General features: G+C 32.1%; 1 protein-coding gene across 1 annotated transcript; it reads right to left on the reverse strand.

The window, feature by feature from the left end:
* Nucleotides 1-540: 540 nt before the first annotated feature.
* Nucleotides 541-1263, reverse strand: LOC148566995 (uncharacterized). Its single transcript, XM_088484506.1, has one exon. It carries the CDS (start codon nucleotides 1261-1263, stop codon nucleotides 541-543), a length of 723 nt encoding a protein of 240 aa, XP_088340632.1.
* Nucleotides 1264-16336: the final 15073 nt, after the last annotated feature.

The raw sequence follows: 16336 nt of genomic DNA on the forward strand, positions 1-16336 counted from the left end.
TCGATGAATAATATGTTCCTCAATAAAATCTATTATCTCACTTTGACCTACTTCGATAAAGGGAATCGCCTCAATCCATTTTGTAAAATAATCAATCGCTACTAAGATAAACTTATGTTGCTTGGACGAAGGAGGATGAATTAATCCAATTAAATCCAAAGCCCAACCTCTAAATGGTCATGGCTTTATTATCAAATGTAATTCAGATGCTGGAACTTGTTGAATCGAACCATGTTTTTGGCATTCCAGACATGCCTTCGCATAATCAATACAATCTTTTATCATGGACGGCCAATATACATGATTTCGATATAATACCCATCTCATCTTTTTCCCTGCCTGATGGGCACCACATATTCCATTATGGACTTCACCCAAGGCAATGTTCTGATCATCTCGACTTAAGCATCTTAACAAACTCCCATCAATCCCTTTTTTATACAGTTCATCATCCAATAAGACAAAATTCATGGCTTATAATTTTATCTTTCTATCAACTGCAACATTGGGATCCTTTAAATAAAGAGCAATAGGCTTTCTCTAAGCAGAATCCTCCCATTCATCCATACATAAAACCTCTCTTTCATTCGCTGGTACTAAAATTTGATGGATACCAGATAATTTCCTAAGAATCTCTGGACCAACCCGATACCTCGAAGAAATTTGGGCTAACTCATTAGCAATTTCGTTATGAATTCTAGGGATATGCACCAAGGAAATCTTTTGAAAAGATGTTAATAATTCCCAAGTAGTTACTAAATATTTTTGTAACGTTTCATTATTACAGTTAAATTCTTTCGATAGCTGCTTTAAGACTAACTGTGAATCCCCTAAAATTTGAACCTCTAAAGCTCCTTTGCTGATTAAAATTTCAAGACCCAAAATTAGAGCCTCATATTCGGCCACATTATTCGAACAAGGATACTTTAATTCAAACAAGAATTCTGATGGAATACCCTCTGGTGAGATAATGAGAATCCCAACTCCTGCACCATCTTTATGCTTGGATCCATCAAAATACAATTTCCAATAATTGCTTTCTACTTCGATTATGTTTGCCCCTTGGTCATTCAGATCTTTCGAATTATCTACAAGAAAATCTACAATGACCTGTCCTTTCACAGCCTTGGCTGGAACATAATGTAAATCGAATTCCGTCAATGTCAGCATCCACTTCCCCAAACGTCCCCTTAACATAGGGAAACTTAACATATACTTAATTATGTCAGTTTGTGCTATAACTTTCACTGACTTAGCCACCATATAACACTTTAATTTTATACATGCATAATATAAAGACAAACACAATTTCTCGATTGGGGAATACCTTGCTTCGATGTCAGTTAATACTCAACTAAGGTAATAAACTGCTCGCTCATGCCCGTTTTCATCATTCTGGGCTAACATACATCCAATAGTATTTTCAGATGCTGCAATATATAATTTTAAAGGCTCATATGGACGAACATTCGCCATAATCGGGGCTTTTGACAAATATGCCTTAATCGAATCGAACGCCAATTGATGTTCTGTGGTCCATTTGAATTTTGAACCATTTTTTAATTTCATTAAAGGTGCAAATACCCTAATTCGATCTGAAAGATTCGAGATGAATCTCCGAAGATAATTCACTTTTCCCAAATACGATTGCATTCCTTCTTCGATTTGGATGCAGACAATGCTAATATTGCATCTGCTTTATTTTTATCAATAGCTATCCCTTTTTTATGAGCAACAAATCCCAAGAAATTTCCAGTCGATACTCCAAAAGTACATTTCAAATGATTCATTTTTAAACCTTTCTTCCTCATAGTAAGGAATGTCTTTCTTAAGTGGTCAATATGTTGATTCACGGAAATCGATTTGACCATTACGTCATCGATATATACCTCCATAAACTTCCCAATGAATTCATGAAAAATGACATTCATTGCGCGCTGATATGTTGCTCCAACATTCTTTAAACTGAAAGGCATAACCACCCATTCATATGTACCTAATGCCCCAGGACAACGGAAAGCAGTTTTAGCCACGTCATCTTCTGCAATAAAAATCTGATTATATCCAAAATATCCTTCCATGAAACTAAGAATTCCATTCCCCGCCGCAGAATCTATTAACATATCTGTGATAGACATAAAATATTCATCTTTTGGAGTAGCATTATTAAAATCTCAAAAATCGATGCAGACTCTCAACTTCCCATTCTTCTTCATAATAGGGACAATGTTTGATACCCACTCCACATAACGTGCAGTTCGAATAAATTTTGCTTTGATTAAGCGTTCTATTTCTTCTTTAATTTTAATATTGATTTCAGGAGCAAAACGCCTTGGAGTCTGTTTTACAGGTCGAGCATTAGGTTTCAATGCTAATCGATGTTCTACCAATGAACGATCGAGACCAGGCATCTCATGATAATCCCAAGCAAAATAATCTTTAAATTCATATAAAAGATTAAAGAGTTCAGTTCGAAAAGGATCAACAAGATCTTTATAAATATATGTAATTCGAACATCATCAAAAGTCCCTAGATTAATTTCTTCTAAGGGATCTTGAGATTCAAACCCTTTATAATAATCATCCTCTTTGGTTGAATATTTTTCAAATCCCAAAGGTTCCAAATCATAGATGCAATCAAAAGTGAAATCAATAGAATCATCAGAAATAGAAGAAATCAGATCTTTGATTAAATCATCATCACTTTTATTTTCTACACAATGGGCCTCTGCTATTAAATTGGCAGTCCGGCTCGCATCATTAGTTTCATTACAAGACATAAGGAAATTATAACTAAATTCGACTGGGAACGTCGAATCGAACACATTACAATTAACAAACTTACTAACCCTATCTGATTTAATTTCATCAGAAGAATCATCTTTATTTTTTAATAACTGCGAATTATTTAAATAATTTTGTAATGTTACCAGGTAGTTGGAAACTCCCTCAACCTGGTGCATGGAGCAGTCCTTTCCAAGTCTTCAAGAGAGGCAATCCCAACCAGTTGGTTCACAATCCACCTCTGGATAGCGCAACTTCACTAAAAGACCTTCCGAGGACAAGTAGCACCCTTCACAATTATAAGGACTCAGTGATCGATCAACATCTAAGGGCCTTAACTTACGATTATAAACCCTGAAATCGACATGCATTTATTCGACGTATAAATTCGAATATGCCTTGACGGTTTCAGGTTTACCCTCATTAGTCCATAAAAGCACACTTTGATGCACTATAGAAGGTACAATTCCTACACCATGTATCCAATCTCATCCCAACAAAGCGTTATAACTCGCTCTCGAAGGAACCACCACAAAGACAGTATTATGCTCAGATGAGCCAACCCTTACAGTCAGAGTTACCAACCCCCTGGCTGGAGTTGAAGTCCCACTGAAATCTGTCACAACAATGTTTGTAGGGACTAAATGATCAGGATGCTTCCCTACTTTAATTAACATCCTTTCTGGCAACAAACTGATTGCAGTGCCACCATCAATCAAAACCTTATTCACCTTTATCCCACTTAAAGTAGTTGTTATCTAAAGTGGGAGAAGGTGAGACATCTGCCTCTCAGTAGGCCGTAAGAAGTAACCTGGCTCATCCTCTATCTGGATGAAGGAAAAAGCTTCCTTATCCTCCGAATCATAATCTGCATCTGGATCTCCTTCATACTCTCCCAAATATTTAGTGGGAATGATCGATATTGTCCCAACCATGTCATCATCGCCCTCATCGAAATATTCCTCATCCACATCAACATCTTTGTTTTTATCAATTCCAGAAGATTGGGCTACTGCCTTGCCTTTTTCCATCTTCGCAGGTGATAGAATTTCTTTAGGGTAAGTTTCTCCATCAGAAGGGAAAGCGATTCTAGAATGCACAGAAGGCGTTGCCCCCTTGCTTAATTCCTTGCTTGTCTCAATCGAAGGTTTCTTATTCTGATTGAAACCTCTCCTTCCTCCTCTTCCTCGTGGATAACCCCTGACACGACCTCGATATTAGGAATATTGATTCCGGGAAGGCGCTCGATGTCCCCACTGTGGATTACGTCGATGCAAATGATCACGTCTCTGGAACTCCTGGCAATTCCTGATCCACTGAACACCTATAGCCTGAGAATGGCTTAAAGGTGTAGATACATTCTCTTGAGGAGTCTTCGAACTAAAGCCCTCCATACGCCTGATTGGCTGCCTCTGGCGCTCTTGCTCTTCCCTATGAGCCAACTCCTTCTTCATCCTTTCTTTTTCAAATATTGCTGCTGCTTCAGCATCGAAAACAGCATTGCACCACGAACACAGAGATACGTCCCGGTCTTTGATCTTTTGCTGAACCAAGAAGTCTAGCAAACCATCCCATGTACTAGGGTATACTGATCTGACTTGTGACTCAAAATCATCAAGAGCCAAATTAAAATCGTAGGACATGCCTACCATGTTTACTCTAAAGCAAGGTTCAACATAACTGGCATCAACTTCGAAGGGATCTACATCAACCTTCATCTCTTTCTTGCCATCATCGAATTTCAATCGCCCCTCCATTATTGCTTCTTGAATTAAGTCCCTAAAACGGACACAACTATTAGTCGAATGACTTGTTGCTTGATGAAACTTACAGTAAGGCTTTCCTTTTAAATCGTTCACAGAAAGCAAAGTTCTACCCTCAGGTAAAATTAATTGTTTATCTTTAAGCAACACATAAAACATCTGATCAGATTTCGAAATATCAAAGCTATATTTCTTTCCACTTTTTAGTTTTGATTCATTCGACTTTTCACTACTTGACAATTTCTTCAACAAAGAACAAACATATGGAGGGCCTTTCTTAAGTTCGGCCAAATCGATTTCTGTTTCGAAATTGAGTTCCTCTTTGGAAGACTCCATTGTTACATAAGCAACTTTTTCTTTTCGAGTAAAAGGTTTACTCTTTGATCTTTGTTCACTCCTATATTTTTCTTTTTCTTTTTTCATAAGTTCGGTCTGTCGAACATTTTTAGCCAGATGGGCCAAATCGAGAATATGCATGTTAAGCAGTTTTCTGCGCATATAAAATCGTAACCCCATAGTTGCTATTTTCACTATCTTATTTTCAAGTAATGACACATAGCATCTACTTCTGGCATTTTTGAAACGTATTAAATAATCATCAATGGTCTCACCATCTTCACGTTTCAAAGCTACTAGATCGGTAACTGCTACGTTCATTTCACCTCGATAAAACTGAGCATGAAAAGCAGTCTCTAACTGATTCCATGTAATCGAATTTGGTCTAAGATTCGAGAACCAAGTGAATGCATTCTTCGTCAATGACGAAGGAAAAAATTTCATTTTCAAATTTTTATCATTAGCTAAATTTCCGATCTCAACAAAATAACGAGCAACATGTTCAGTAGTTGATTCTCTAACTTCACCAGCAAATTTTGTGGTTATCTTTGGATTTTTTACCCCTCTTGGCACTTCTGCCATTTGGACCACTTGGGAAAAAGCAGACACAAAATGCAGTTGGTTCATAAAACCAACATTCAATCCAACCCGATTTAAAATCTCTTCTACAATTCTAGTGACTTGATAGCGTTCGCCACCACGCAATCTGGCTAAAAAGTCATCAGCATTTTGACCTCGGAGAATCACATGAGGATTTTCTCGATTTGGAATATTATTTTCATTTTGAAAAATATTTTCCATCCCTTCGTTATTTCCCCTGGCGTTATGCCTCTCACCTTCATCATAATCAACAATTCGAGCAATCCTCTCGACTTGTCTAGCAAGACGCTCGAATCTTGATTCATGATCAACCATCATGGATTTAAAATTGTAGTCATTTGCTGAGTCAATAAATTGACCAGGTCATGATGACTTTCCTCCACTTGTTGTCGATATGCCGCCATCAAATTCACAGCATTCGAAGTGGAGCCCACATTAAAATCACGAGAATACTCGGAATGTTGTTGTGGATTTTGAACATTATTCACTCCATTTACATTTCCAAAGCGGACAGGCGGCACAAAACCATCCATCGGTGGGGTATAACCAGGAGGAAGACCATAAGGAGGCCAACTGGTGGTTAATGGAGGTTGATATGGTGGCACAGGACCATGTGGACGAATATTACGTCCAACATTTCCAGTTTGAATAGTCGTAACGACTATACTTTCAGTTTCAATTGCACCCTCCGAACGTGAAGATACGTCGGCTTGTTGCATGGACACTGGTATGCTATCATTGGTGGACGAACCACCATTCACATTTGATAATTCATCAGCCATGTGAATGATCTTTCTACTTCGTAATCACATACACTAAAAATTACTGGGAAGAATATTTATCTGACACACTTCGATTTAAAAATGGTCCCACCGGGCGTGCCAATTTGTTTTGTCGATTTTTAGCAAATCGATGTTGGTTTGATATCTAATGGTCTGGGAGCAAAACCTACTCATCTATACGAGTACCAGTTTTCTAAAAGTGCATCAAAGTGTCTTCGATTAGACGAATAATAGGATAAAGGTGAATGAAAAATTCGTAAAGCAATAAAAGAAACAAATAAATAAGGTTTTCAAAAAGATAATGTACTGAAATTGGAAAAGATTACAGTGAAGTTAAAAGAAAAATACTAAACTGCCTTTAGTTGGATCAAAGGATTTTAACATAAAAAATTTAAAGTGCAGAAGGATAAATTGAACAATGAAGATAAAGAACATTTGAAAAATAAATTTACTTGAAATGTTAAATTTACAGAAGTGTAAATTGAAAGAATAAAGAGATGGAAAGAACCCTACAGAAAAGTTACTCGATTGCAAACTCAGGAATTTCCTGGGATGTGAGTGTGCTTGAGTGTTTTTCTGAGTAAAAGTTCCAATCCTTATTCACTAACACTTCTTAGTATTTATAGGCTAATCTTACATAACTGAAAATTAATTACAATTAAATATGAAATTTCAAATTTGAAGTGCAATCTCTCTTGGTAACCGTTCCCGCCGCATAATTGTAGATATTCTCCATAATTTTCTCGTGTAATAAAAGCCACTAACTCTCCTACTTCTATGACTATTCGATCAGCTCATCGAAGACCTTACTTAATCTTTCTAATCGAATCTCCTTATTCGATCAGGCCTACTCGATTAACAAACACAATTAAAATCCAAATCAGTGCCCATTACTTCCAACTTCAAGTTCATGCGTATTTCTTCTCGAGAAACCATACCTGACCCATTCCGAATCGATCCACTTTTGTCGAAAATATTTTTTGATCAACACTTTTAAAAAATTTAGAATTTTAGATCGGCGATGAGTGATCGACAATAAAAAATAAAGTAAATAGTATTGAGAGGAAAAAAAGTGATAAAAATAAAGGAAAAGTCTAGGGCCAGCAACTTTTTTAAATTCTGGCCAGTATGTAATCAGTAAAGAAAGGTGAGCCATTGGATGAAATCTCACACCAATCTCACACCATTAAAATAATTATTAATAACTATTTGATGGCTACAAATCACAAAAGTTGCTGGCCCTCTAACACTCCTCAAGAATAAATAAAAGAATAATTTAAAAAATCAATTAGTGTTGAGACATAGTTAATTCTCTAATTGATTAAAATAAAATATTATTTAAAATTTAGTAGAATTAATAATGAGTGAAGACAAAGGAATAAAAATACAAGATTCGTGTTCCACTTAGGATCTTTGAGTAGGGTTAAAGAAAAAAAAATACAAATGTGTTTAGTTTGTGTTTTTATTATTTGTTATTTTTAGTATAAAAAATTTGTAATAAAAAGAAAAATAAAAAACAAAAATAAACTTTTATTATTTTAATTTTTTTATAAAATCCTAAAAACAGTTATTAAAAATAAAAAATAAATAAAAATACAAAGACCACGTATAAGAAAATCATGATCAGGTAGAGTAATTAGATTAGAAGTGTACAAAAATATTTTCTATCAACACAAACAAATGGTTTGCAATATTTGAAAGTCTTAACATAAGATGGGAAGAACCAAAATATTTTGTTGAATATGCTACAGTCACGGATCATAAGGTGTTTATCATAGTAAAGTAAGGCTCCTGAGTTCACATATTGTTATGGAACAACAATTTTCTGTAGTGCTTGTAGCACTTTCGGCACTTTATTGTATGACTCCTTTCAGTTTCTCTATATCTGTGCAATTACCTTTTGTTTCGCCATCTAAGCCTTTCTATACGAGAGTTTGAAGTGATAGCTTTGTCGAACTGCACCCTGTAGAACCGTGATACTAACGGATGGGTTGCACTATATCAATGACAGGATGACATTGTAGATGAGGGTACTGTTCAACTGTCGATGGTCTTGCGACATGGTGGGTGCTAAACACGTATGTGCTCCACCAATCCTTCGGACATCCCTCATGAAATAAAACAGTCATGGTTGGAAACTACACCAAATATAACAATCATAAATGAATAAAAACGCCACAATTAAACTTGACCTCACTAATATCTGAGATTCTTGGTGACACGGAGAATCCAGGAACATTTTGTTGTAGATTGGCGACAATGCACATGGTATTTTAATCGGTCCAATTCGATAACTCGGTACTCAATACTTTTACGAATGTTGTAGTTCTTCACACCTTGCATTTATTGCATCTCTACTTTTGAATACGTGGCCGACATGAAACTCCGCACCACCGTTTAGGTTGTAATAACTGTCTTTCCAGGTGTTGGAAAACGAAAATTTTTCATGCATCGCGTCCAGATCCAATGCATGATAGTGATTTAGTACATCTGATAGCACCAAAATTAGGTGGGAAAAAGGCAAAACATAGCGACCGCTGCCTCGGCCGGCGTTTTTGGTACAAATTCTTCCTCCTCATCATCTTCATAAGAACCACTATCGTTGCTATTCGCAACATACTCCTCGTCGGAGTCTTCATCATCCATGTCCATGTCTTCCACTGGCCTAACAACATGAATCGGTGATGGTGCGAGAGGTGGGTCATCTTGCACAAAGGTTGAGTGGACAGATTCATTGCCCCATGAATTATTCTACTATGATTCTCCAATAGATGTCAAACATGAGGCGTACATGCTTGTCGCCATAGAGTCGAAACAGATGAAACCGAAAAGCTGCGTTTTTCAACGGTACTAGCAACTTATACCCCGCCCTTCCGATCTCTTTTCTCCCTAAACCACCAAAGTTACTCAATATCAGACTCTTCAACTCCGACAACAAACTTACTCGCAGAGTACGCAACAGTAACAGATTATCACACTCAAATATCACCCATTGTCACTGTTTCTCATACGATAATTGGCATACACACAGACAACCACATATCCGTTACTACTGGACATTTTTGCCTATTTTTTGAAAGAAAGACAGGAGAAGAGAATATGAAATGTATATGGAGAATACTTAGAATCGCACATCCTTTTATAGTTGATGAAAATTTGTCTTCTTGTATCTCGTTTACACTGTAAACGTTATAATTTATCACATATCTTGTTTATACTGTAAATGAAATAAGTTTACACATATCTCATTTACATTATAAATGAGATAAGACATACTAGATATTTTTATAATTATTTTTAAAATTATTTACTTTAATAAATAAAATATTTTTTTATTTACTTAAAAAAATCTCCACTCGTAGAAGAAGATAAGTAATAATATATAAATTGAAAGATTATTTAATATTGTTGCATGATTGCATCACACTGAATATGTTTTGAGTTTGAGTCAACCACTACTAAAATAATCTTTAATTCATTATTTTCAGAGTTATTTTCTTAAAAAAAAAATTCTTTTCATTTATATATTAATGTCAAGTTCAATCACAATTAGTATAAGAGAGTAAATTTTTACTCATATATTGAGTATGCCGAAACTTATCAATAAATGATAAATAAAAATATTGTATATAATCAATTTAGATTGGTCGAATAGTTAGTTTAATCATCTATTTAAATAAATATAGAAATTTAAATCGTGCTTTATATACAGTAATTTATTGATCAATAATAAATTTTGGAAAAATTACTCTAAAAGACCATTAGGAAGACTTAATTATTAAAAAGGACCTTTAATGCCAAAATTATTAAGAAGGACCAAATCTTTTTATAATATTTAAGAAGAAGAACTAAATCTTTTTATAAGAAAATAAATATAATTTTAACTATTTTTTTATTTATTTTATACAATCTTTAATATATGCTATTTGATTTACAATGTTATATAGATATTTATGAATATTTACTTGGGATTAATTAGTTAATTAATTTAAAAAAATTACTCTAAAAAATTGTTAGGAATATTTAATTATTAAAATATTAATTCTTAACTATTTTTTATTTATTTTTTATAATTTTTATATTAAAAATTTTTATTCTTCTAAAATTTTGGTAATTTTTATTATTTATTTATTACTTTTATGATCTTTTGTCTTTTTTTTTTCGTTAGGTAAAGATCATAAAAATAAAAAAATAAATAAAAATAAATAATTAATTAATAAAAATTACTAAAATTTTAAGAAAAATAAAATTTATCAACATAAAGATTATAAAAAATAAATAAAAAATAATTAAAGATATATTTATCTTTTGATAAAAAAATTTGATTCGTTTTTTTAAATAGGTTTAATTACTCTGTTGGTCCCTATAATTTCACGAAATTTTCAATTAGGTCCCTATACTTTTTTTCCTTTTAATTGGGTCCCTATACGTTAATTTTTTTTTCAATTTAGTCCCTATTAACGTTAAACGTCAAAAAAATGTTAGTGAATTGTGAAATTACTTTTATACCCTTAGGGACCTAATTGAAAAGAAAAAAATATAAGGACTTAATTGAAAATTCGGTAAAACTATAAATATTCAATGAAACATATTCCTATAATCCCTATTCAATGATTCTAAGACATGAAAAATATTCCTATAATCCCTTTTATTTTGTCACTATCATTCTTTTACTTATTTATATACAAATTGCACCAAAAGTACTTTTTTTTTTTACTTTCAAAATACCTTATCTTAAGAACCTAAAAAAAATAATGGAATTGGAATTGGAGCTACCAAAAGAAGAATGCACACAAAAGTAATGACAGCATAATAAACTTTACATTAATACTTAAGAGCATACTTACATCTAGTTTAGAATTGGAGGAATACATCCACCAATTGATATTGTATACAAATAAGAAATAATCGATGTAAAATAAAATACTACAATTTTGTGTGCGCCCTTTAGCAAATGGACAAAAGATTATCACTATGAAAATCCATGCTATGCCTAATGAATACAAAATTGGGTGACTTCAATTCAATAGGTAGCTACTCATGCCTGTCTAAGAACTTCTCTATAACGACTGAGAATGCCGCAAAGCCAGCACAACCAGCACATGCTGCTTTTGGACCACCTACAATCACAAACCAACACCAAAGCATTCTGAAACAAAGACAGAGAACAGATTTTTGAACTAAACAAGAAACATTTAAATCTTAATTGAAAACAGTGTATTCATGCCACATTTAGGATCAGAGTAATTATAGTTCTTCAGATCATCCTGGAAATTTCCAACCCATTTTTATCTTCCAACCAAACATACTCTAGTATTAAATTTTTAAGGTAATTTGCACGTTCACAACTACAGATTATGTCAGAGACAGATCAAAGCTTGAAATCAATACCTTTCTAAGTTTATCAATCTCCCAAACAGAAGCATAAGACTAAAGATAGGACTTCAAATCAATGGCTAGCCACAATTTTGTTCAATGGTTATCTAAAGATTTAGGACCTTACCACCTAAGAATGCAAAATCCTTAGACTTCAGTTGCCACTTCTCGTGTATAAACACATTCTTCCAAGCACAAAAAACGTCAAGAAACTAAATTTATAAAGCAGAAATTAATCCAACTATTAGTCCTTCTAAGCAGCTATGTTACATGCAATTAGAGCTACAAAGCTTTGATTTTCATAATTAGGTAAAAGAGAGAAGAAAACTTACCCCCATTCATGGCATTCTGCTCACTATCGGTCAAACCCAAGAACTCCAATTTTCTTGGCTCAAATACTCTTTGAAAGATACAAGTGCAATACAATACATCCTTAATTTTGAAGAATCCATGGATCATAGCCATCAACAAAATTTAGAATATAAATTTAGAATATAATTTGAGAAATAAACAGAAGTTGCAAACAATTAAGCAAAACTGAAACTGAACTACAAATTCACACAACTTAAGAATTTACAGCTTGAGAGACAGGAACTGAAAAAAACTAAAAAAACTGAAAAAAAAAACAACACAATACGAATAGAACACCCTTAAAACATTCAGCTTCTCCTTATTCCCAATCTCAGTCAATCAATTCTTCCTAAAAAATAAAGAGATTAAAATGGGACACAAAGATGAAGAAGAAAAGTTGAAATATCATCATATCTAGAATATCATTAACTATATTGATCAATTAACTGACTATACAAAAGATAAGAAAATATAACAAATACCACAAGTAAAGAGCAATCACTGCTAATTCTTAAATACTTGATATTAGTTCTTCACTGAGTCAGTATCGAAAGATGGACGATGGCAAAAAAATGAGGGAGGTGCAGATGTTATTGAAATATTTTTGGTAATCCAATTTTACATTGAAAATCGGAGCCTCCAAGTTCGAATTGTTTTTCCCCAATTCTGAAACCAAGACAATGTGAAAAAATCGAACAAGGAGGTGGAAGAAGAAGTTGTAAATACAGAAAAGAGGAATGAAAATCAATGTCTCTCACCGTAAACTTACACTTGAGGAACAATCAATTCCTTCTTAAACTACCGCAACCGAAGAAAATAAACAAGCGAGTTTTCGATTTTTTGCAGAAGAAGAAAAGGTAAGGAAGGAGAGAAAAAGAGATGAATTAGAGAAGATATAGCCAGCAGATAGAAATGAACATCAAAATTGGATTCACCGCTGCAAGGTTGCAATGAGGAGAATCAAACGCACCCAGATTCAGCTCTGATTAACTTTGTTTAGTTTCTCACCTAAATCTGGTTCCCCTGTCGCATGAGACGGAGAAAGCTTCCCGATTTCAGTTCCTAGGCTCTGCAGAAATGCGAATCTATGTCTAAAATCCAAATAATGGCGACATTTCAGAGCTTCTGTTTCCGACTATGGCTGTAAAATCCAGTCGGCCACGATCGTCCCTATAATGAGAAAGACACAGAAGACAAAGAAGAAGAGGGAACGGTAGATCATCCCTATAATGAGAAAGACACATAAGAGAAAGAAGAAGAAGAGGGAAGGATAGAGAAGGAGCTGGTTGTTCTGGTTTCTTTTCTGATAGAATGAAAATGGTGAGAATGAAGGTGAGAGAGAGAGAGGATGGAGTAGAAGAGGGAGACGGAAAGGTGGAGGAAGAGTAAATGGTTAGTTTTGTCTTTCTCAAAATAAAAAGGGAGACATAATTTATGAATTTAAAAAAATTGAGAGAATATTCAATTTAGGAATGGAATATTCCGTTAAATCAAACGGTTTTGTTACGATAGGGATCTAATTGAAAAAAAAAATTTTGTGCAGGGACCCAATTAAAAGGAAAAAAAGTATAGGGACCTAATTGAAAATTTTGCGAAACTATAGGAACCAACAGAGTAATTAAACCTTTTAAATATTATAAAAAGATTTAGTCCTTTTTAATAATTTTAGTATTAAAGGTCTTTTTTAATAATTAAATCTTTTTAACGGTCCTTTAGAATAATTTTCCCATAAATTTTTAAATTGAACTTAAATTCGTAATAGATTAATTTTTAATTTATCGAATAAAAAATATAGTAGATAATAAAAGAAAAATATTGTATGTTGATAGTGTCTGAGAATAATTGAAGCAATAATTTGACCAAATAAGATTTGTTTGTTTGACATGATACACGGATAATTAAGATTGATAATAATGGTAGTCATTATTTGGGGTAGGTCTTTAATCATCAAATTCATGCATCTCGCTACTTTGTATTCTTAACAGGTTTCTTATATATGTCTTTTGGGGAGGCATATCCTTCTAATTAGTTCTAACCCTGTAGGCAAGGCAGGTCCACCACTTAACCACAGGCAAAACCAAGTGCTTGCTTTTCAATTGTTACTCATACTTTCAATTTTTAAACTGCATAATAAACCCTAAATTATTTTTGATATGACATAAATTGAATTCGATATAGCATAAACAGTATGATATAATTAATTAGCTAATTTTTATCAAATTTTTTCATAAATAAAAGATTAATTTCTCTCTATAAAATGTTTTTTTTTTTGTGACTTCTCTATAACATGTTTAATTGTTATTGGAGAAATTGAATTGAGTTATCATGATTAATAGTAAATAACTTTTTAGTTTAATTTAAAAAATCAATTAAGTTAATTATAGTAAAATCATTTATTCCAATTACAAAAGTTGAAGTCTCATGTTACAATTTTTTTCTATTCTCCTAAATCACTCGATTCCTGAATCTGTTTCAGAAAAACAAAAAGTTAGAAAAAAGGATAAAAAGAAATAAATAAAAATTAAATAAAATTAAATCACGGTGCATTAATCTTATGAAATGTGGAAACTAATGACTATGTTTAGTCTTAATTTGGATATATAAATCAATTATTGTAGAAGAATGATAAAAGAAAAAAAAACCTTTGTAGAAATATATAATAGAGATTTGATAATCAAGTTAGATTAATTTAGTGGTTAGCTCACTATTTCACTTAATTAAGTATTAAGAGTTTGAATTTTACTTTGGATATGTAATAACTAATTAATCAGTGATAAATCCTTAAATGGAGTTCTGATTTTCAGGCATAAGAATATAGTGAAAAATAAAAAAATACAAAAAAAATAAATTCGATGTATGAACCAAAATATTTAATTTCCTACTAGTACAATTTCCTTCTGATTTGATATATCATCATTAGTTGCATAATTTGTTGTCATCGTATTTGAAATCCTAAAATTTTGTTCTCTTACCATGTGCTATGTTAAGTACGGTGACGAGGAATGAAATTTTTTGTTGCATGGATACATTTATATGCTGCTTATTGATATGAATATGATAGTGCTGGCTCAGAGAAGGCGACGACAGTACAATTCTTTTTTTATTTTTATTTTTTTGAAAATAGATTTAGGAGTTTGGTGATGTAGAAAAAAAAAATTGCAAAATAGAACTTGTTTGAAAACTCTTATAATTTTGCATAAATAGTTTATCAAAAAATCTAAAAAGTTAATAAGTTAACACTTTGATCAAAATCTAGCCCATTACAAAAAATGTATAATCACACAATGTTAGATATATTGAACTTTTTTTAAATTAATATATAAAAATATTAATCATGACTAATTGATGATTAAAAATTTTAAAAGTGCTAGCGTTTAATACTATTGAGAATTTATTATAATTAATTTATTTAATTTTTTAAACTCAAATTAAAAAAATTGTTAGTGTTAACTATGATAATTTAATTCAATTCTTTCAATAACAATTAAACATGTTATAGAGAATAATTAATTTTTTATTTTTGAGAGAGTTAACTAGAAATCATCTTAAAATTATATATCTAAAATTTATGTTAATTGATTATTGACTAATTTTTATTGTTTTTTCCATATTTATCTATCAAATTCTGGATTCTTTGCTTTAGCACTTAAAATGAAGAAGAAAGAACTACTTAAAATAGTTTAAATAATGAAAATATTTGATAATAAAAAAATATTAGTAAAAAATAATTAAAACTTATCTTATTTAATATTTATTAATTGTTGTAATAATTAATAAATATTAAATAAAATAAATTCTTTTTTTTATCCTCTCCAATTACCAGTTTAAATAACTGCTGCTTAATGAAGTACAAATATAACTTTGGATTGATCATCAAAACCAGTTTGAGCCAATTCTATTAATTCGTATTGCATCATCAAGTTTATTGAGTGAATGCAATCATTTAAGTTTAACAACCGTCCACCTTATATACACATAAATACAAAAGTATGCGCAATTATTAATCAAGTGTAAATGTGTAGTAATGCAAGTCACATGGACATTAACTTCTACAGGTCTGTTCTTTATCATTTTCCTCTTAGCACACAAGACATGAAATGTTGTCCTCTTCTTTCTACCCTTTTAAGTTGATATTTGGAGTTTGTACGCCATATAATGGTTCATTTATGTATTTTTATCTCTTAAGTTAATTTAATGACAACGTTAGTTTATGAAAAAAAAAAATTATGCGTAATTCATGTTTTAAGTAAAAAAAAAAAAAAAAAGACTCTTGTATAAGTAATATATTAATATATAAAGAAAAAATTAGCACAAGACAAATTAAAAAAAATGTCTATATAAAAT

This window comes from Arachis ipaensis, chromosome B4, assembly GCF_059453495.1.
Source record: "Arachis ipaensis isolate K30076 ecotype BB chromosome B4, ASM5945349v1, whole genome shotgun sequence".
In the NCBI taxonomy this organism is placed as follows: domain Eukaryota; kingdom Viridiplantae; phylum Streptophyta; class Magnoliopsida; order Fabales; family Fabaceae; genus Arachis; species Arachis ipaensis.

Excerpts from the sequence above, each read along its gene's own strand:
- LOC148566995 (XM_088484506.1), bottom strand. The coding sequence starts at position 1,263 with ATGGTGGCTAAGTCAGTGAAAGTTATAGCACAAACTGACATAATTAAG.